Below are 22786 nucleotides of genomic sequence, written 5' to 3' on the forward strand. Positions count from 1 at the left end.
GGCAGAAATTGCCTTTCTCTCCCTCCTCCTCCATCGCCACCAGCTCTTTGCAGTGAAAAATGGCACTTTGCCTTGCAAGCTGAGGCTCTGCGAGAGCTGTTTAAAAACAAAAACAGCTAGAAAGTGTTGGCTGGAGATAAGACTCTCTGTCACACCCATTCCCTAGCTGCTTGTTAGGGGAATGATGGTCTCCTAATTGCCCAAATTATCTAGGGGGTAAGAGGGTCACATCATTGGCCAGCCATGATGAAGCTTATATTTACTCCTACCATTGGGGTCCCCTGGATGTACCCTTATCTCAATCCCATCTCTGGCTCAGAGAAATGCAGAAATAAAGGAAGCTGCTTTATATTGCATCAGGTCATTGGTCCATATAGCTCAGTACTGCCTGCACTGACTGGCAGTGGCTCCCTAGGATTCCAGACAGGGGATCTCCACATGAATATGCTGTTGGGGATTGAAGCTGGACTTTCCTGCATGCAAAGCAGATACTCTGCTCCTGAGCTTTGTGGCCTTAAAAATGATTCTAGCACTCGTGGTTCAAAATAAAGGGCTGAGTTGAATAGAACATAGGAAATTGCCATGTACTGAGTCCATCTAGCTCAGTATTGTCTGCATTGACTGGCAGCAGATTTCAGAAAGGGAATCCTTTCCTAGCCCCCCCTGGAGATGCCATTTGGGGATTGAACTTGGGATCTTCTGCATGCAAAGCAGGTGCATTACCACTAAGCTAACACCCTTCACCATTCACGGAAGAGACAAGTGGGGAAGGGTGGAGAGAGAGATCACCCGGGCAGTCATTCTCCATGACTGTCCAGGACAGAGGACATGGCTTTTCCCAAATCGTGAGGGCTAGACAGAGAGGTCTGGAGGGCTACGCTTGCAGCAAACCAGGTGCAGGAAACCTTCTGCATTCCTGATCTTGTGCAACTACAACTCCCATCAGCCTCAGCAAGCAATGCCAGGGATGATGGTAGGAGTTGTGGTTCAGCAACATTTGGAGGAATGCAGGTTCTTCACACCTGCAGCAAACCAATCCACTCCAGTAAGATCAACGAGTCTGCCGTTAAATAATTTCAGTTGCTGGTTTGACAGTGGCAGATCTGAGCAGCATGTGAAGCCAGCCTTTGCTAATAGCTTAAGAACCTCGTGTGTGTGTGTGTGTGTGTGTGTGTGTGTGTGTGTGTGTGTTTACGGACTTCCTGGATGCTGCTGCCTCTGTTTGGTCACTTGCAGCATCCCCCTTTCCGTGCATCGCAACCCGTTCTTTTTGCAAAGGACAGCAACCGGGATGGGCTGTCAACTCTGGTTATATAGCAACCCAGCAATGATCGTTTTAGCATTTTGCCGCACCACACAGCAGAGCCCGTGGGTGAAGCAGCGCATCTCAGCTTGTCACTTGGGTTATTGTAGGGGACACAGCATTGGCAGGGGTGGGGTGGGGGGATACCACACGCACACACACACACGACCTAACCTAACACAGTTTGGCTTGGAATGCTGGGAACTTCATATAAGTTACGGCAGTCAGCCCTGGAAAACTATTTCATACCCTCAGCTCTGGAACTGATCTGCAGGAGAGCAAATCAGCTAGCGCTGCTGAGAAACATCTTCATCAAGCTCCTCCTTCAGCCATCATCCACAGCAGCTATTCCATCAGGCTGCATAGCAGGGAGAAAGAGGGGACCGGGGTGGGTGGGGACAGGGCTTCTCTCTTGCCGAAACATCAGTAACTTTCGGCTTCTCCTCTCCTTGAAATCTGCAATTCCAGCTATCTACTACAAGAACTCAGGAACGAAGGAAGAACCAGAGTCATTGTGGTCTGGGATCCTGGAGGAGGGGGCAGGTTAGAGACCTGCTACTATTTTTGAAACTGGGTCCCAGTCTCCAGCATCTTAGAGCTGCCCAAGCAGAGCGAAAGGAGTTGAATCAGCCACTGAGGATCGGGTCCTGGGGTCACTCTGGAGAAGGTGCATGGGAAGAAGACAATGCTCATGGGGGTGTGAAGCAGGGCTAGGAAGAGATGTGGTATGGGGAGAAGAGTGTGTGGCTTGGGGAAATCCAAGGAAAAGAGAGGGGGGAGTGGAAGGCCATATTTAGACCATGGGCCTGAGGTTTCCCACTCCTATACCCAAATAAAAAATGAAACCAGGAACCAATAAAATCCTATGGCAGAATCCATTATTTGGTAGATACTTACTCAGCCAGCTCTTCCAGGCTCCTATAGACATCATCATCATTTTCTGTGGTCTCCTCTGAAGGGAATGGCCTGGAAAGTAAAGGGTGGGGAGATACAGAGAAAGTGTTAAGTCTACTAAGAATAAGAGTTGGGAAGACCTGGAAATATGAGAACATCTGCTTTACGTTATTTTTAAAAACAGGATAAGACAAGTAAGGAATGCAAATATGAGATCAATGCTGCTTCTCTGATATGCAGGTTAAACTGGTTTGGAGAATGAACTTTTGGTTCCTACTCAGAGCCTCTGTATTCATGGAGACTAAAGCCATCAATGGTAAGGGGCCTTATGGAGAGCCAGTGTGGTGTGGTAGTTAGAGTGCTAGAATAGAACATGGGTAATCAGGGTTCAAATCCCTAATTGACCATGAAGCTCACTGGGTTACCTTTGGGCTAGACACTGCCTCTCAGCCTAACCTAGCTCACATGGTTGTTATGGGGATTACCGTAAATGAAGATAGGGAGAGCCATGTGCACCACCTTGAGCTAATTGGAGAAAAAGGTGAGATAGCAATGCAATTAATAATAAAATAAGTAATAAATAATAATAATACCAGCTGCTGGGAATCACAAATGGGGAGAGCTGCTGTTGCACTTAGGTCCTCATTGTGGGCTTCTCAATGGGGCATCTGGTTGGCCACTGTGAGGAACAAGATACTAAACTAGATGGGCCTTTTGGCACATCTTATGTTCTGAATGACACCAAATCCATGTCATTACATGGTAGAAGAAAATGTCAACTGTGCTAGATATACAGGAAGAGATCAGAATTTAAGATCCTCCATGACTCAATTTCCTGAACAAATAATGCAGTTCCTCATTGCCTGACGTTTCTGATGAATGCTGAACCACTTTCAAGGATTCTTGGGGTTAACAGTGTAAGAGGAGACCTGCTGGATCAGGGCAGTGGTTCATACAGTCCAGCATCCTGGTCTTACAGTGGCCAACCAGGTGACTATAACCAGTGAAGAACTCGGACCGCCCCTTGTGGGTGAAGCCCAGGACCCAAGAGTTTGTGAAACCACCTCCCCCATCAAAACAAATGACCCAGGCAGTTGCAAACTGCTTTGGCATCATCACCATTCTTTTCTTCTTATTTTTTAAAAGCACTTTGTTATCAGGGGGTAGCGCTCTCGCTCTCTCATACAATGTGTTTAGCTTCAGAGGACTACATGTCCACCACCATGGAGAGGTGATGTCCTACACATGGGGAATTCAATTATTCTTGGTTCCCAAGGCAAGGCAAGAATCGGCACCATTGAGAGATACCAAGGTGTGAGTTCAGGACCATGGATAATGCTCCTGCAGAGGAGGCCAAACATCAATGTTATTTTAGCAAAGCCCTGCAGCAACGGACTGGTTCTCAAAGCAGGGCTAAGTCATTGACTGAAGGATCCATCCACCAAAGCTCCTCTTCCTCCTCAGTTAAAGGATTGGTGCTGCCTTCTTCATCCATTGGCTCATCTGAAATAATGGGATTTCCAGTAGTGGGATCTCTACTCCGGACTCTGTCGATCCCGAGGAGTCTGTGGATGAGCCATCAGAGATGGGTGGTGGAGCTGTCTGCTCGGGGTGCAAGGAACAGCAGCAAGCTCTAGTGCCTTCTGGGCATCAATCCATCTCTTCCTCAGAGCTGTAGGTGCTTGAGGACTCTGACTGCTGAGGATTAATTTTCCAGGGGCCATGACAGATGTAGATGAATGCTTCTGGGGAAAACAAGGGGCCAACCCTTAAGTCAACTTGATTTCCTAAGCTTGCCTGTTCAGTTGGCTATTCAGGTGGAGCAGAGGGTTAATCAGCTTCGTTTCCTAGAACGCCAAAGGGCACTCCTTCAAAGGCAGAGCTAGGCTGGAGATAGAGAGGCAATGATGAGGAATTACTTACTGCAAGGTGGAATAGAAATCTCAGGGCCCGTCAGTCACCCTCTCGGCCTGAAGAACTTGACAACTTCCTTTTAATTATTGAAGAGATGGTTCTTGATGCCATGTCCCAGTTGGTCAAGTCGGTGCACATCTGCATGGCAGAGCTGTACACTAAATCCCGCTTCATGCATAAATATCCGGTTGTCAAAGCAACCAGGCATGTGGCAGCTGCCCCCAAAGGCCCTACAGGTCTTTAAAGACTCCCCAGCAAACCATTTCAGAGTTTTTCTTCAGTTGATGTGCCCCAGAGATACGTCTGCCATCCATGTAGGATATCCTTCTTGGAGAAGGGGATGCCACTACTCAGTCATTATTGTTACTATTGTTACACAAAAGTTGTATACTGCTTGATACTCTGCCTAAAATATTGATTTCTTACAAATGCAGAATGAGCGTTATGTGGCACTCGTAAGAAGCCAGTTACGTTGATCAAAATGGTTGAGTGGGGGCATAAGGGGTAAGACTACCTTATCGATCTGTGTCTCTTACTCCCAAAATGCTTTCCTTTGTGGAATCTGTTTTATTAGGATGTCTGCAAAATTGTACTCCACCTTCTGTTTATTTTATCTCAACTGCAATAACACAACCGTCATTCTTTGTTTCTTTATGGTTTGTAAGCTGTTGTTTTTTAAAACTCAGCAAACACATCTTTTTATTACTATAGTAATTAATAATAATAATAATAATAATACCCCGCCCTTCCCAGTTTAAAAACCAGGCTCAGGGCGGCTAACAGCAAATATTAAACATTGATTAAAATGCAACTTAAGGACAGCATAAAACAGCATAAAATACAACATAAAATGCAGCATCAATATCAATAAAATTCAGGGGTCGTTTGAGGGGGGGGGACCCCAGTCAGTAGACATCAAATGATCACTGGGGCTAACTGGCCAAGTTGGTCCTATTAGGACCAGCAAGGAGATCAGGGAAGAATTTAAATGTGGGGTCCCAGAAAGGGTTTCATCATAGAAGAGGAAAGGGAATAAAGGATCAGGCTAATTCAAACTGAAGGCCAGGCAGAATAGCTCTGTCTTACAGGCCCTGCGGAAGGAGATCAAGTCCTGCAGGGCCCTAGTCTCGTGGGACATAGCATTCCACCAGGTCGGAGCCGTCACTGAAAAAGCCCTGGCCCTGGTGGAGGATAGTCTGGCTTCCTTAGGGCGTGGGACCTTTAAGCTTTTATTATTCATGGACCTTAGGGTCCTCTGCAGGACATACTAGGAGAGGCAGTCCCGTAAGTACGAGGGTCCTAGGCCTCTTTTAAAAGATGAAAAGGCCTGGAGGCTTTGCATGTAGCCAAAGGAGCCCATCCAGCCCAACATCCTACTCTCACCATGGCTAAGCAGATGCCTCAATGGAAGTTCTAGTAGCAGGACATGAGCGCAACACCGTATGCAGAAACAGAAAGACTCTCCACACTTGTGATTTCCAACAATTGGCATTCACAGTGGAGGTAGACCCTGCCTACCAAATCAGGCTCTCTGTTCTCACAGTGGCCAACCAGGTGCCTCAATGGCGAGCCCACAAGCAGAAAGTGATAGCAACAGCAGTCTCCTCACTTGTGACTCCCAGCAAGTGGTTTTTCAGAAGCATTACTGCCTTCAACACTGGAGTTAGCATGCAGAACCTAAGGAGAACCTATCTGGATCAGGCTAGAGGCCAGCATCCTGTTGTCATGATGACCAGCCATATGCTCATTAAGGGAACCCCAAAAGAAGGAACTGAACACAATAGCACTCTCCCCTCTTGTTCTTTCTGATGACAGGCACCCAGAAGCACCCTGCCTCCATTGTTGCTAATTAAAGGGTCAAATGACCTAGGGATGGCCTTCTGCATACTCTGCAAATGGGAACTACAGTAAATTCCAGCTCCCACAAATGGTGTGATATGCCCTGAATCTACTGTGTATCCATTTCGTTGTGGAGTGGAATAGACCATATTTCATAGAACTGTGTTGACACTCTGGAGAAGACTAATCCTGCCATGGCGCAAGTAATGGAGTCCCCATACCATTTGTTTCTTCCTCCTCCTCCTCCTCCTTCCTGGACCTTTCTTACACTGCAGGGATTTTTTGTTAATTAGAGAATGAGAGAAGAGAGATTGGCGGCTCAAAAGGTATTACACACCAGTACTTGTTCCCAATTAGCCAAGCAAGCACCTCCGTGTAATTACAAGTGCTGGGTCATCATCCATAATTTTTCTGTCCCCTTTTCTTTGCCTGCAATGAGCATTAATCATGCCACATAAAAAGCAGGCTTACTTGTAAGTGGTATTCTGACCCCACTTCACCCAGGTGATCTCCAGTTCATAATTCTCCCTTTCCTGCAGCCTAAATTTCATCATACATGATTAAAAATCTCCAAGAGGTGCTATTCTGGATTCAGAAGCATGAACTTTAAACCCGTGCTCCCCACCTCCATCTCCAAGTAGGAACATAGGAAGCTATTCTCCTGAGCTAGACCATTCGTCTATCTAGCCCAGTATTGTCTACACAGACTGGCAGCAGCTCTCCAGACAGGGGTCTTTTCCCAAACCTGCCAGAAGATGCTGGGGATTGAACCTGGGAGGGTTTTGCTGATTATGCTACCACCAAATATGGTCCATTGGCAAGGCTCTTTGGCAGCAGAAGTCCGAGGCTGGGAAATATTCTCTTCTCCAAGCTGTGGCTTACCATATTTTTCGCTCTATAGGACGCACCGGACCATAGGACGCACCTTGTTTTAGAGGGGGAGAACAAGAGAAAAACTTCTCCCCCTCTCTGCTCAGCGCCCCTTCAGCGAAGCGGCAGGAGAAACGGAGCCCCTTCCATTTCTCCTCCCGCTTGGCTGAAGGGGCGCTGCGCAGCTCTCCCTCTCTGCTGAAGCCAGGAGAGTCTTGCTCTCCTGGCTTCAACAAAAGGAACCCGAAGCCTGCGGAGCGCAGTGGGAACTTGCACTGCGCTCCGAAGGCTTCAGGTGGCTATCCCTGAAGCCTGGAGAGGGAGAGGGGTTGGTGCACATCGACCCCTCTCGCTCTCCAGGCTTCAGCAAAAGCAACGCAAAGCCTCCGGAGGGGGGAGGGAGCGCTCCCTCTGCGCTTTGGAGGCTTCGCATTGCTATCGCTGAAGCCAAGGAGCCTGCATTCGCTCCATAGGACGCACACACATTTCCCCTTAATTTTTGGAGGGGGGAAAGTGCGTCCTATAGAGCGAAAAATACGGTATTTCTTTGCCCAGCATTCTGGAGAATTTACCCCCACCCCTTGAATGTGTTTTATTCTGGTGATAGGCTGTTTGTTCTATATTTCATTATTTTTACATTTATATCCCACCTTTCCTCCAACAAGCTCAAGGAGCTCCACACAGTTCTCCAACTTCTCCGCCTGTTATCCTAACAACAGCCCTGTGAGGTAGCTTAGCTAAGAGACAGTGACTGGCCCAAGGTCACACCCAGTGAGTTTCACAGCTGAGCAGAGATTTGAATCCTGGCCTCTCCCAGACCGTAGTCAGACCCTCTAACCTAGTGGTTCCCAAACTTTTCAGGACACCCACCCCCTTGGTCCCATAAATTCATCACCAGTGCCCCCTACCTTACCCTTTGAAAAGCCTTATTCAGAATAGTGGTTTGCATGACCTACCAAGGAAGATAATAGCACAATAAAATTCAAAACAGTGACCATTAATTGCACTTCTATTCTAAATTCCATTTAGTTTAACTAACTCAACAAAATGAATGAACTTGATTCAGTGATACCACCTTTTCAAAGTCTAATAGTCATTATCTCTAGCATCTCCTTGCCTCTTGGTGCCCCTTCAAGTAATCCCACCACCCTCCGGTGGATGGTATCACCCACTTAGGGAAGCAATGCTCTAACCACTACACCACACTGTCCCCCTATGTTGACATTTTAGAGCACGTATTTCCCTGACACACTTTACTGAAAGGCTACTAAATATTCCAAGCTGAATTTTGCAGAGCTGGAGAGGAAGACACGTGTGACATTGTGCATGACTACAGCTGCAGTGTATTAAGTCTAATCATAGCAGCACAAGAACAGTGGTTCATTAGAAACGGGTCTTTGTCGCATTGTGTCGTTCACAGCTTGAGCTCTGGAGAATAAACCCCCCCTCTTCCCCAATGAGATATATAGGCAGCCGCTACCTGCACATCTCTGAACAGCAATTCTATCCTCTGAGGTTTAAATACGGTAATTGCATTTACAAAATATTAAATTTTAAAACAGAGCAATACAGAAAATTGAGGATGTTGTGCATCCTAGCCCAAATCTCGCCGTTATGGTCTAGTTCTGTGCTGAAATCTCCCTTCTGGTTTCGTGAAAGTGTTCTTCCACTGAGAAAGAAGCTTCCAGGTTTTTTTATTGCTTGTTCTCAGGGGCACATAAGGAGTTTTTAAGAATATCAGAAGAGCCCTGCTGGACCAGGCCTATGGCCCATCCATTCCAGCATCCTGTCCTCACAGGATGCCCGTGGGATCAAGCTGGTTTTAAAAGAGGATTAGACAAATCCGTGAAGGGCAAGGCAGCAATGCTTATGAATACCAGTTGCTGGAAACCACAGGAGGGGAGAGGACTCTTGTGCTGAAATCCTGCTTGCAGGTTTCCTAAAGGCATCAGGTTGGTGCATGACGAATTTGAGCTCTTAATACAGGATGGCAAATATGACCTAGTAGGCATTACTGAGACCTGGTGGGATGAGACACATGACTAGAATGTAGAAATGGAGGGGTTTAACCTCTTCAAAAGGAATAGCTCAAACATGAAGGGAGGAGTAGGAGCATTATATGTAAAGGATGTGTACACTTGTAAAGAGATCCTGGACCTGGACCTGAGAGTATTTGGGTAAAAATTGTAGGAGAGGAGGAGAAAACCCCCCAATGATCTTACTGTGGGTGTGTGCTATATATACCTAAGCCAGTCTGAGGACTTGGGTAATGCCATCCTACAGCAGATTCCCAAACATCCAAAAAGGAGACTTCAACTACCCAGATATCTGTTGGAACTCAAACCAATTCCTCCATAGCTTTGCTGACAATTTCAGAAGGTAGAAGAAGCAATAAGGCCATAATCTATATTGGACCTGGTCCTCAATAACAGGGAGGAACTGATTGACAAAGTGGAAGTTCTAAGAACCTTGGGAGAAAGTGATCAGTTCCTCCTGGGTTTCATGGTACAGAGGGAAGCTAAGTGTAATCGAACATGCACACTGGACTTTAAGAAGGCTGGTTTCAAAAGGTTGAATGAACCAATGAACTATTAGGTGAGATCCCATGATCAAAAATACTGAGAGAATAGGGAGTCCAAAATGGATGGGGGTTTCTTAAAGGTGACTTGTGCCCTGTGCCACTTCCTTGAGCTGACACCAAGCATTGCTTATTATTTCAGCAATGATAGCCAGCCTTTGAAGATCCAAGTTTAGAATAAATGGAGGCCACACTTGGGTTTGTGCAGGGCAGGCAGGCAATGCAGGGGAGGGTGAGGAGAGGAGGAGGGTGGGTGGGTTTTCGTCCAACCCTTCTGGCAGCTGATCCAACAAGGCAGCGGGAGTGTTAGTTCCTGGGATGAAAGGCATTGTTTGCAAAGACCAGATCTTTGTTGCATGGGATTGCAAAAGAAACTTTCCACTCCCCAAAATTGGCTGTACAGGGATCAAGTGTGAAAAGGGTTTTTAAATGTCTGGAAGTTGCATTTGTTGGCCAAGGAAAGAGGAACTGGGATTACTCATCCATGAGAATGATGTGAGGGGGTGCAAAAATCTGGAGGTTCCAGTACCTGCTGGAGGAAGAATATAATATAAGCCCTGCTGGATCAGGCCCATCTGGTCCAGCATCCTGTTCTCACAGTGGCCAAGCAGATGCCCCAATGCGAAGAAGCCCAGAAGCAGGACTTGAGTGTAATAGCAACTCTCCCAGCCAACTGGTATTCCGAGAGCATGGGAAATTCTGGTGGAGGGATTATATTACTTTGACACACACACACAAAGGTAAATGGTAAAGGAGCCCTGGATGGTTAAGTCCAGTCAAAGGTGACTATGGGGTTGCAGCGCTCATCTCGCTTTCAGGCCAAGGGAGCTAGTGTTTGTGCACGAACAGCTTTCTGGGTCATGTGGCCAGCATGACTAAACCGCTTCTGGTGCAACAGAACACGTGATGGAAGCCAGAGCACACGGAAACGCTGTTTACCTTCCCGCCACAGTGGTACCTATTTATCTACTTGCACTGGTGTGCTTTTGAACTGCTAGGTTGGCAACAGCTGGAACTGAGCAATGGGAGCTCACCCAGTTGTGGGGATTCAAACCACCGACCTTCTGATCGGCAAGCCCAAGAGGCTCAGTGGTTTAGACCACAGCACCACCCACGTCCCACCTACACCAAAATCACCAATCTGCTTCACAAAGCAACCCCTCCCCCATCTTCACAGGTAAAGGCACCCCTGACCATTAGGTCCAGTCGTGACTGACTCTGGGGTTGCAGCACTCATCTCGCTTTATTGGCTGAGGGAGCCGGCGTCTAGCTTCCGGGTCATGTGGCCAGCATGACTAAGCCGCTTCTGGCGAACCAGAGCAGCACACGGAAACACTGTTTACCTTCCTGCCAGAGTGGTACCTATTTATCTACAGTACTTGCACTTTGATGTGCTTTCGAACTGCTAGGTGGGCAGGAGCAGGGACCAAGCAACGGGAGCTCACCCCGTCGTGGGGATTCGAACCACCAACCTTCTGATTGGCAAGTCCTAGGCTCTGTGGTTTAGACCAAAGCGCCATCCGCATCTTCACAGAGAAGTCAGCAATTAAACTTAAGAAAACCTGTTCTTCAGATTTAAGGAAACAATTTTGAAAATGCAACAACTTCAAGCAAAATGGAACCCCTTACCTAATTCCTTTGTTTTGAGCGATGCTGTGATGAGATAGTCTGGAGACTGCCGATATCACCTAATGAAAGAGAGACAAGGATGGGTGTTAGAGACAGATGCAGTTCTAGAGTCAGGTAACAAGGCTGTTATCGTCATGCAAGAAAGTCTCAGGTGGGAATCGCTTTTAAGGATCTGTTTCCCCACCTGTTAGAAAAGAATGTATTTAATTTTGGTATAATTGCAAAGCCGTTGCTCACCTACAAAAACAATAATTACGTCAAGGAACTACATCTAAGTTTTACTCAGAACAGAGCCATTGAAGTTAATGAAGCTAAGTTCATTAACTTAGGAGGGGAGGGCACTTGCTCAGTGGTAGAACTTTGCAGACAGAATGTCCCAGGTTCATTTCCCAACGGCATCTCCCTGCCTGAAACCCTGCAGAACTGCTGCCAGCCAGTGTCAGCAAAACTAAGCTAAGTGGACCTAGGGGCAATTCAAACTGTCTTTCTGATCATCTCTTTCAAAGCAGCCGCCATAGTGAAGCATCAATTAACTTTTCTTTTTGCCTTATGAGAAAGACCACATTTAAAAAATAATAATAAATAAATCAGTACATATAACGGTAACAGCGTTTTACAAACTCACAATCAATAAATAAACATAGCTGCATTGTCCTTTTCATTAGTAATTCATACACAGTATGCAATTGCATAACCGCCCGCCCTCCCGCCCCCACCGCTTGAAGTCCACAGTGATTATTCACTAGTAGATCACTTATTTTCCTCTGCCCTCCCGCTTCTTCTTCTTCCTTTTGTGTCTTGTTAAGACTGCAAGCCTGAGGGCAAGCAGCCCTGTTGCTGTTTTTATTGATTCGCAAGCCACTCTGGGAGCTCTTTCCTGCAAAAGAGCAGGGCATTTTTAAAATAGGCTTTGAATAAATAAAATAAAATAAAATAAAATAAAATAAAATAAAATAAAATAAAATAAAATAAAATAAAATAAAATAAAATAAAATAAAATAAAATATAAAATAAAATAAAATAAAATAAATAATAAATGTCCCAAATTGAAACTAAAAATCTGAATATAGCGAAAGGAGGTATTTTGCTAGGCAAGGGTGGCATGATTCTCACACATGCTGAGAGGAGCTTTGGACAGGGATGGAGTCTTCCACAACTAAGCCTTATGATGAATGGTTGAAGGAAATGGGTATATTTAGCATGGAGGGGAGAAGACATCTTCAAATATCTGATGGGCTGTCACATGGAAGATGAAGCAGGCTTATTTTCTGCTGCTCCAGAGGGGAGAATCCAAATCCAAAGGAAGAAAGGAGACTCTGACTAAACACTGGGAAGAACTTTCTGACTGCAAGTTGTTCAACAGTGGAATGGGCTCCCTCGGAAGGTGGTGGGCTCTCCTTCATTGGAGTTCTTTTGATAGCCATCTACCAGGAATTCATTGTAGCGGGGTTAACATACAAACATAAGAAGTGTCTGCTGGATCAGGCCAAAGGGGGGCCCATCTAGTCCAGCATCTCATTCTCATAGTGGCCAACTGGTTCGCCACAAGCTGGATTCAAGCACAAGAGCAGCACTCTCCCCTTATGTGGTTTCCAACAACAAGCATTCAGAAACATTGCTCCAGCTGTGGAAGCAGAGCCTAGCCATTATGGCTAGTAGCTGTTGGTAGCCGCCTCCTTTTTCTTGAATTTGTCCAATCCTCTTTTAAAGTCATCCAAGTCGGTGGTGATCAATGACTTCTCTGGGAGCAAGTTCCATAGTTTAACTATGCGCTGCTGGGTTAGACTAGATTACCCTTGGTATGCCTTCCAACTCAACAATTCTATGACTCTTTGGGATGACATGGAAGCAAAGGAGTTCTCCTTATTGACCCCTTCCTGGCCAATAGGGGAAGGGGAATGTGAGAGGGGCTCTGTGTCTTTGTGACTGGGAAATTGTTCAATGATCACCTGTGCCTGCCTTCACCATTAGACCCATCATTACCACTCCTGTGCCTAACTGGAGTTAATGGGCTGCATCCAATATTAGTCCTGCTCAAGTGCAGCCACCATCAAAATGACTAACGTAGGTTCATTCATTTCTATGGGTCTTTTCTAAGTAGAACCGATGGACCTGCATTAGTCACACACATTAAAGCAAAAACTGAAGACATCTGAAGGCAGCACTGTACGGGGATGTTTTTAATGTGTGATGTCTTGCTGTGTTTTAATTTGTTGGAAGCCTCCCAGATTGACTGGGGTAAGCCAGTCAAATGGGCGGCATATAAACAAAATATGATGATGATGATGATGATGATGATGATGATGATGATGATGTCTACTCTGAATAAAGGTGTATGAAGTGTCAGGGGAGAGCAGTTCCTCTGATGGGGATGGGACACGTCATGTTCCTTCTGGGGTAGTGTGTCCACCTTTGGTTTCCACCCTGCACGCAGTTCTCACCTGTGGCTCCTAAAAGTTGTCAGCATATGACAGCAGTCACACCCTGGGAAATGACTTCGACTGGCCAGCTAAACCAGGTGGGTCTCAAACCCTTAGTAAATTAAAGACTTCCCCTGCATGTGAAGACAGGCTCCAGTGGACGAAGCAGACCAGACCAACAGTCAAGAAGGCAGCTTCTGCATGTCCTGTAGAGGGAAATGAGGGGCAGATGGGGCTCATCAGCTTGCAAAGGGAGCCCATCTCAGAGAAGGAAAATTCTAATCCTAAACCTCCGCTGCCTTGTGGAATATCTTCAGGAAAAGGCTAAGGATTAAACCCACACAAATCTGGATTAGAATCCCTAAGACGTTTGGATGGCGCCTTGTATTTCTGCAGCCAAGCTGGTGCCAAATGTATTGCTCTGCTTTCCTTTGCACTACATCAGTGTGGCTGAGGGAGGGGGACCTTGTTGTCTGGGCAGCCCAGGACCTCCACACACAATGCCCAGGCTTGTGCCCCCACCCCGTGAAATCACTTCAGTGCTGCTAATGCAGGAGTTTGACCTCACCCCTGGAGGCACACTCCATTGTCTCTCAAGACAGACAGATGCTAACAATTACTCTGAATAGAGCTAATACAGTGGACGCTCTGGTTGCGAACATGATCCGTGCAGGAAGCACGTTCTCAACCCACAGTGTCCACAATGCTCAGCACCCCGTCTGCGCACACACAGGTCGCAATTTGGTGCTTCTGCGCATGTGCAAGCACCGAAACCTGGAAGTAACCCGTTCCAGTACATCCAGGTTTGGCGCAGTGCGCAACCCGAAATCACGCAACCCGAAGCATCTGTAACCCAAGGTATGACTGTACTGGATGTTTTATTTACTTTTATTTCATAAAATTTATACAATGTATGCTGGTTTTTAACAAAACTTCAAAGCAGTTTACAAAGAGAATAAAACAAAATTATCAGCAAAAGCAGTAAGAACTCTTCAAAATGTTTTTTAAAAATAAAATCTGCAAAAAACTAAAAAAAAATTAAAACATGCACCAGCATTCTACATATCTAGGTAGTCTTGGCTAAACCAAAATGCTTTTAGCAGATGCTGGAAAGAGTACAGTAAAGAAGCCTGCCCGATAGGCAGGGAGTTCCCATGTGTAGATACTGCCACGCTAAATCACAGAATTTTAGAGTTGGGAGGGACTGAGTTATGGGTATAGGAAGGGGTATTATGTTGCACCTGTATAAGTGCCAGTTCAGTTGAAAGCGATTAAAAAGAGCTGCACAGGACTGTCCATTCAGATAGATTATATATAGATCTATTTATGTATGTATATATTTGAAGATAACATCCAAGGGATAGCCTGAGATGTAAATCTTCCTCTCTCTCTCTCTCTCTCTCTTTCTTTCAGGGAACTGTGGGTTCTTTTCCACAACTCCCTGTAAATAACAAGGGAAAAGCCATCCCTTCTGTTACATCTCGAGAGTGCTATCACCACATGGACATAGCTGTCACTCAGCATTTGTTAAAGGGTCAGACCTTCTGACAGGCTTATTAAATAGAAGAGATCGATTCTTGGACAGAGTTAAATTTACCAAGCAAGCAGAAAGGAGAGAAGGAAAACAATGATCTGACCTACAAAAACAAAACAAAAAAAAGATAAAGAAGGAGAGAGGTAACAGGCCAGAGGCAAGCCCATCTGCTTTTTGCTCAGACTTCCCCTGGTGTCTCTCTCTTAGGGAGACACAGCCACAAAGTACAGCCACAGCCCACATCATCTCAACCAAACTGCTCAAAATTTAGGCGTGATGACAGTAGTCCTGCCCTTTTAAATGAGGGGCCTGTGTGGAATCACAGAGGAGGGAAGGAGGGGGGTCTGGTTTTATGCGAGAGAGAAGGAGGGAAAGATACAAGGGAGAGATTGGGAAGAGAATTTTGGAGCGGTTCTCGTTTTCATGCAGACCTCTAGCCAATTTATACTTGCTTGAACCAATAAAGTGAAGCCAAACATAAATCAATTTTGTTGCTCTTGTGCCTGGGTCCTGCTTGCAGGTTTTCTGTCAAGCATCTAGTTGGCCACTGTGAGGACAAGATGCTAGATCATGAGAAGCCTTCAGCCTAATCCAGCAGGGCTCTAATTATATTCTACCTCCACCACCGGAGGCAGCAAGTCTCTAAAGGCCAGTTGCTGGTGATCACAAGTGGGGAGCATGATGCTGTTGCACTCAGTTCCTGTTTTTGGGCTTCCCATTGGGGTATCCTGTTGGCCACTGTGAGTACTGGATGCTGGGCTACTGGCCTGATCCAGCTCTTGCTATGTTCTACAAAAGGCCCCAAACCCCACACACCTACCTGCTTGATTTTAATACTTTTAATAACATCTTCAGTTTGAATCAACCAGGACAGGTGGATGGGTGGGTGGGTGTACATACCTTTTTTTGCACAGGTCTCCTGCCTTTAACCATGAGCCCCCACTTCCAACTCAAGCAAAAGTGTTTTAAGCAATTCAGTTTTGCAGCCCTGTCAACCACATCTTCTGCTTGCACAACCAGTTCTCAGCAGAGGCAAAAGATGCAAGGCAGAAATTTGTCATGAACAAACATACAAGGCCCTATGGAAGGGGAACCTCGGTTTGCCCTTCCATGAGCTTGCCCTCCTGTGACTCTGAGCATGCCTGACACTTGGCGTGGCTGTTCCAAATGATGACAGACAGTCACACGCACACACTGACCCCGTGCTGCAGGCAGGCACGGAGGAGGAAGAAGGTGACGACCCTCCGGTGGCTGTGTGAGGGTCACAAGGGAGGCATCCTGGCTCATAAAGCAGAATTCTGCTGTTGCATAAATTAATTCAAATTAAGACAAATCTGAATAATCGCTTCTGCTACTGTTACCTGAAACAAGAGGTTCTGGAATTCACTGAAACCTGTTTTTTTATTGTCTATATTTTAATAGATTTGTTTTTTATATTGTTTTAATTCTATTAGAGTTTGATTACTTTTTAGCAATTATCTTTCAGCTTTCTGTATTTTATCTGTGTTGTTTTAACTGATGTAAGCCACCTTGAGTCCTGGTCTAGAAAAATGGTGGATATAAATAAAACAACATCATCATCAACAGCAGCAGCAACAACAACCTCACTTCATCATCCCCTAAACGTTGAACATCTTATCCAACCATCGACCAAGCTTTAGAGATTCTGGCAGGCACACTCACATACTACCAAATCTACCATTGCAGTCTTGAGAGCTAGAAAACTGTTTTTGAAGATAAACATATAAACAAACAAAAAGTTCCAAGAAACCCAGATTCTGCACTTTCCCCCCAAGGTTATGACCTTTTCCTGCATCCCTTGGGAAGACAAGTCAGTGTTCAAAGGGTATTTGGGTACAATACCTTAGCAGTTCTCACAACAGCCTGTGAGGCAGTCCAATACCAGTACTGTCCTTTACTGTTTAAAAAACAGAGGAGAGCCTGTCTGTAGGACCATTTTACTACCTGTCTCATCACAGAACTGCATTTGATGGGGGGGGAGTGCTCAGCCTACCCTGGGGTGAGTAGCAGAGAATGAGAATAATGAGGTAATAACTGGCGACCAGAAAAAGAGCCTGCCTTAGTATTGTTCTCTAAGATCATCTATTGCCTGGGGAAATGCAAAACTACGAGGACTAGAATCTTACCTAGTTTTTAGGGGCAGTATGGTATTTATTAAGGGACACAGGTGGCGCTGTGGTCTAAACTACAGAGCCTAGGGCTTGCTGATCAAAAGGTCGGCAGTTTGAATCCCCGCGACGTGGTGAACTCCCGTTGCTCAGTCCCAGCTCCTGCCCCCCCCCAGCAGTTCGAAAGCACGTCAAAGTGCAAGTAGATAAATAGGTACCGCTCTGGCAGGAAGGTAAACGGTGTTTCCGTGCGCTGCTCTGGTTCGCCAGAAGCGGCTTAGTCATGCTGGCCACATGACCCAGAAGCTATACGCCGGCTCCCTCGGCCAATAAAGAGAGATGAGCACCGCAACCCCAGATTCGGCCACGACTGGACCTAACGGTCAGGGGTACCTTTACCTTTACTATGGTATTTATTATTGCTGTTTAAAAGGATTAAACTATCACACTGTTATTGTCAAGGACCTAACATTTTCAATGCCATGAATTAGTGCAGAAGGAAGCAGGTTCAACCCCTTATGGGTTTGGAAAAAACTCCCTGCGTGAGACCATGGAGAGGCACTGTCAGTCAGTGTGTGCAGTACCAATGACCTGACTCAGTCAGCATCCTGTGTGCCTGTTTAAATTAACCCGAACCGTGAGGACTAGAATCTTGCCAAAGGAAGGGTTGCACCTCAGTGGTGAAGCATCTGCTTTGCATGCAGAAGGTCCTGAGTTCAACCCCCAAGAGCAAATCCAGCCACGGCTGGGAAAGAGTTTCCTGCCTGAAACCCTGGAGAGCAGCTGCCAGTCAGGGTAGACAATACTGAGCTAGATAGAACCCAACAATCTGGCACAGTGTAAAGGAGCTTTCCATGTTCCTATGCAATAAAGGCAAATTTCATCCTTGGAAAACATCCAGGGAATTTTTTCCTCTCCCCTCCACTAGCTCCAACAAGACTGAAAATGTGGAATAGCGTGGCAGAGATCACACCCAATTAATATTTCAGGCCACCAGCAGGGGATCAGGAGGGCATCTAAGACCTCTTAGTTGGCGGTGGTTCAATCCAGCTGGAGGAAGCAACGGGTCAGCTGACAGCTCAGCGCACAGCAGTCCTCAGGAAAGGATAAAAGTTGGAAGGTAAAGGAACCATGACTTATTCATACGCCTCAATTCAGCCCTACGCTCAGAGGCCCCATGACACTGAAATAACAGTTCAGCAGCCGTTTGGTGTAACTGAAAGGTTATTAGGAAACCAAAACAAAAAACAAAAAAGCAAAATATAACCCACCTCTTTTTTTCTCCCCAAGCACTAAAAACAAATGAATAACTAAGAAACTGATCCCTTTTGCACAGATATGGGAAAGCGTTTTTCTGCTGCTCCAGAGGGCAGATCCCGAACCAATTGATTCAATAGACAAGAAAGGAGATTATGATGAAGCATCAAGAATAACTTTCTGGTGGCAAGAGCTGTTCTACAGTGGAACCAACTCCCACGGAAGGTGGTGGACTCTCCTTCCTTGGAGGTTTCTAAGCAAAGGTTTTGTGGTCATCTGTATATGGTTTTCTAGTAGAGATTCCTGCGTTGCAGGTGATTGGACTGGATGGCCCTTGGGGACACCTTTCAACACTACAATTCTATGATTCTATGACTCTAACAGCTCTTTGAAGAGGAGGGCATGTGTGTTAAGCTGAATGTGGGTATGGGGGCAGGCAGCAGATCTCAGCAGCTTGATTCTGCCACCATGAACAACAAGTATAGTACAAGAGGATACCATCCTTGTATTAAACGATAAGGCAGCTCTGGTTTGGGACATAAGAGCAAAATCTGGGTTCTGCTTAGGCTGGGCCAGACAGAGTTGTGCTGGCTGGGACTGGTGGGAGTCGTTGTAGCTCAATGCACCAAGAAGGCACTGGGTTGCAGGAGGCTGGTCTAGTTGCATATCTAGTTGTACCTGCATTGGGTCAACCCAGTTTCCCCATTCTCCCAGCAGTCAATAATATGGCTCAGGGAAGAAATATAATAGTACCCCACACGGCTATCCTCGCAGCCGCAGCATTTTTAATTGGGAAAGGGTCTTAGCCCAGTGGCAAAGCATCTGCTTGGCAAGTTCCAGGTTCAATACCCAGCATTGCCAGGTAGGATTTGGAAATACTCCAATCTGAAACCATGGAGCACTGCTGCCTGTCAGTGTAGGCAATACTGACCCAAGTGGACCAGTGGTCTGACTCAGTAGAAGGCAGCATCCTATGCTCCTAAGCCAGTTTCTATATTCCTAATTAAAGAATTTCAACTTTCTCTAACATGATTATGGTGTGTTTTTCCCCCTAAACAACCCTAATAGGCCCTTCCAAAGGAAAGATGGATTCGGGAGTATAAACATCAGCAGAAACAGCAGACTGGAGGCACCCTCCTTGCAGAGTGGAGATAGCATTAGATTTAATCCCAGAACCATCTGCACATGCAAAGCCAGGAGGGTGAGGACGGCGTGTGGGGCCTGAGGAAAGCTGCTTGGGAAAGCAGGCAAGGTGGCCAAGAGCCCCTGACATCTAAATGGCTTTGGGCAGGAGACATTACTGCTGTCAGTAATGACTGACAACACACTGTGGAAGGTTTCCTATCACATCACATACCCCTGCAAAATCTGGTCAAAGGACAGCAGGAGAAAAGAGCATTTAGCTAAGTGCAAAGCAGCTTCAGAAGCAGCGCTGGCAAAAACGGGTGCTCTTTATTGCTCGTTTTTAATTTTACAATTTGTTAGATTTCTTACTCCCACCCGTTCAGTGTAAAATCCCAGGGAGGCACCGCTTCACTCTTGACACTTGAAGAGTAGATTTTTAGGATGTGAAGTGTAGATTTTTAGGACCCACCTTATTTTTGTGATTGTAAGTTGTTTCAAACTGATTTTAATATTGTGTTTTAATGGTGCAACCAGCCCATGGACCTTAGGGTGATGGGCGAGTGAGATGAGAAGAAGAAGAAGAAGAAGAAGAAGAAGAAGAAGAAGAAGAAGAAGAAGAAGAAGAAGAAGAAGAAGAAGAAGCAGCAGCAGCAGCAGCAGCAGCAGCAGCAGCAGCACTGGAACATTGTTATTGTATTTTAGTGTTTTGTTGGAAGCCACCCAGAGTGGCTGGGGGGACCCAGCCAGGTGGGCAGGGTATAAATAATAAATTATTATTATTATTATAAAGTAAGAAGAGTCTGCTTGCTGGATCAAGTTAGTGGCCCATCTAGTTCAGCATCTTTTTCTCACAGTGGCTAACCAGATGTCTCTTCTGGGAAACCTGCAAGCAGGATTCGAGCACAAGTGCACTCTCACCCATGGCTTCCAGCAGCTGGTATCCAGAAATCTTACTGGCTCTGACCACTGAGGCAGAGCGTAGCCATCATGGCTGGTAGCCATTGATGACTGTCTCTTCCATGAATTTGTCTAATCCTCTTTTAGAGTAATCTAGGTTCGTGGCCATTGCTGCCTTCTACTTCTGAGTAGATACGGTTAGGAATGGGTTCCTCTCCACCCTGGCTTTTGAAACCTTGAAATGTAGATTTATTTTTTTTAGGACTCAATTTTTTTATGTTTGCAAATTGTTTTAAACTGTTTTTAATTAAAAGTTAGCAGGGTGGTAGAACCCAGGGGTGGTTTTTTTTCTGCCCGCACCTAGCCTATCAGGTCTTAGGATGTGGCGATGGGGAGGGGGGAGAGGCTGTGTAGGAGAAGCATCGAATGCCCTAATGCACACTCAGCCCTGTGAGATTGGATGTGACACCCTGACGCAGGCGTGTGCTTCCCAGCATGAAATCCCAGAAGGAGGCCAAGCCACCACCTACAGAGTTTTCCACCTAACCATCAGGTCCCCTTAGCGCTGGGCTCAGTGGAGACGTCGGGCAGATGATCCCAGTGTCAGCCTAAGAGAAGCATGTGAACTTTACCAGCCTGTCTTCACTCCTGGCAGAACACCATCACCACCTTTCATGGAGTCAGAACTGCAGATTTGTAAAGCTGGAAGGGACCCCAAGGGGGTCATAGAGTCCAATGCCCTGCAATGCAGGAATCTCAGCTAAAGCATCCATGACAGATGGCCATCCAACCTCTGCTTATGTCTCCAATGAAGGAGGGCCCACCACCTTCCGAGGGAGACAGTTCCACTGGCAAACAGCAATTACCGTCAGAAAATTCTAGCATTACAGGTGTGTGTGTGGGGGGGGAGATTCCTCTATCCCACTTTCTCCATATCATGCATAATTTTATAAACTTCTATCACGTCGCATTTTGATGACTGTGAGTTATTTGAACTGTTTTTTTAATTATTATTTATACTGTTCTGAGGGACGCGGGTGGTGCTGTGGGTAAAAGCCTCAGCGCCTAGGGCTTGCCAATCGAAAGGTCGTGGTTCGAATCCCCGCGGCGGGGTGCACTCCCGTTGTTCGGTCCCAGCGCCTGCCAACCTAGCAGTTTGAAAGCACTCCCGGGTGCAAGTAGATAAATAGGGACCGCTTACTAGCGGGAAGGTAAACGGCGTTTCCGTGTGCGGCTCTGGCTCGCCAGAGCAGTGATGTCACGCTGGCCACGTGACCCGGAAGTGTCTCCGGACAGCGCTGGCCCCCGGCCTCTTGAGTGAGATGGGCGCACAACCCTAGAGTCTGTCAAGACTGGCCCGTACGGGCAGGGGTACCTTTACCTTTATACTGTTCTACTGTTAAATAAATTAACAATAATAATAGGCCCCTAAAGCTGCAACTTTCTCCACACAGGGGATCTGCTCCAAGCACAGGAAAAAGCAGGGTGTCACTAGATCACTGCACAACCCCCGCCCACAATTACAGCCTGCTTCGAAAAAGATCAATTATTTAGCTGAGCAGCACCTACCCACTCTCACTGCACCCTGCCCCACAAATACCATGTCAGCCCGCATATGGCGCCTGAAACACGACAACCCACTTACAGCAGATCAATTATTCATGGCCACTTCATGTCATCGCCGAACACATAATCCTAACCGCTCCTGTTACCCCGTAACACGTGTTTGGAAAACCATGGGGGACCGCAAGGCTAACGCAGCACCATCTATCTCTTATCCCTTTCCTTTTTTCCCTCTTTCTTTTTTTGGTCCAAGACAGACAGAAGACAACAAGATTTTACCAGGTTTACAATGGATCCCCCCAGTAATGGGCCATTCCCCAACCCATGTGCCGTGAGGGAGATAAGAACACAAGACTGACTCTGCCAGGTCAGGCCTGTAGCCCATCTAGCACAGCATCTTGTTCTCACGGCGGCAAACCACATGCCACAGGGGCAAGCCTGTAAGCAGGACATGAGTGCAATAGCAAGTCTGTCTCGCCAGAGTGGTGCATGCTCTAGTTATCTCTCGCTTGGACTACTGCAATGCGCTCTATGTGGGGCTACCTTTGAAGGTGACCCGGAAACTGCAATTAATCCAGAATGCGGCAGCTAGACTGGTGACTGGGAGTGGCCGCCAAGATCATATAACACCGGTCTTGAAAGACCTACACTGGCTCCCAGTAAGTTTCTGAGCACAATTCAAAGTGTTGGTGCTGACCTTTAAAGCCCTAAATGGCCTCAGCCCAGTATACCTGAAGGAACGTCTCCACCTCCATCGTTCTGCCAGGACACCAGAGCACCGAGGGCCTTCTGGTGGTTCCCTCACTGCAAGAAGCCAAGTTACAGGGAACCAGG

At 46.4% G+C, this 22786-nt stretch overlaps 1 protein-coding gene across 3 annotated transcripts in view; it reads right to left on the bottom strand.

Moving 5' to 3' along the window:
• Positions 1-22786, bottom strand: part of VAV2 (vav guanine nucleotide exchange factor 2) — a 157215-nt gene that overhangs the window by 41623 nt on the left and 92806 nt on the right. For all 3 annotated transcript variants that reach the window (XM_077922582.1, XM_028714438.2, XM_028714441.2), the window contains exons 3-4: positions 11028-11086; positions 2201-2269 (exon numbers count right to left, since the gene is read on the bottom strand). In XM_077922582.1, the coding sequence (XP_077778708.1) occupies positions 2201-2269; positions 11028-11086 (128 nt within the window). The remainder of the gene's footprint in view (positions 1-2200; positions 2270-11027; positions 11087-22786) is intronic.

The sequence above is a fragment of the Podarcis muralis genome, chromosome Z (assembly GCF_964188315.1).
Source record: "Podarcis muralis chromosome Z, rPodMur119.hap1.1, whole genome shotgun sequence".
NCBI classification, from domain to species: domain Eukaryota; kingdom Metazoa; phylum Chordata; class Lepidosauria; order Squamata; family Lacertidae; genus Podarcis; species Podarcis muralis.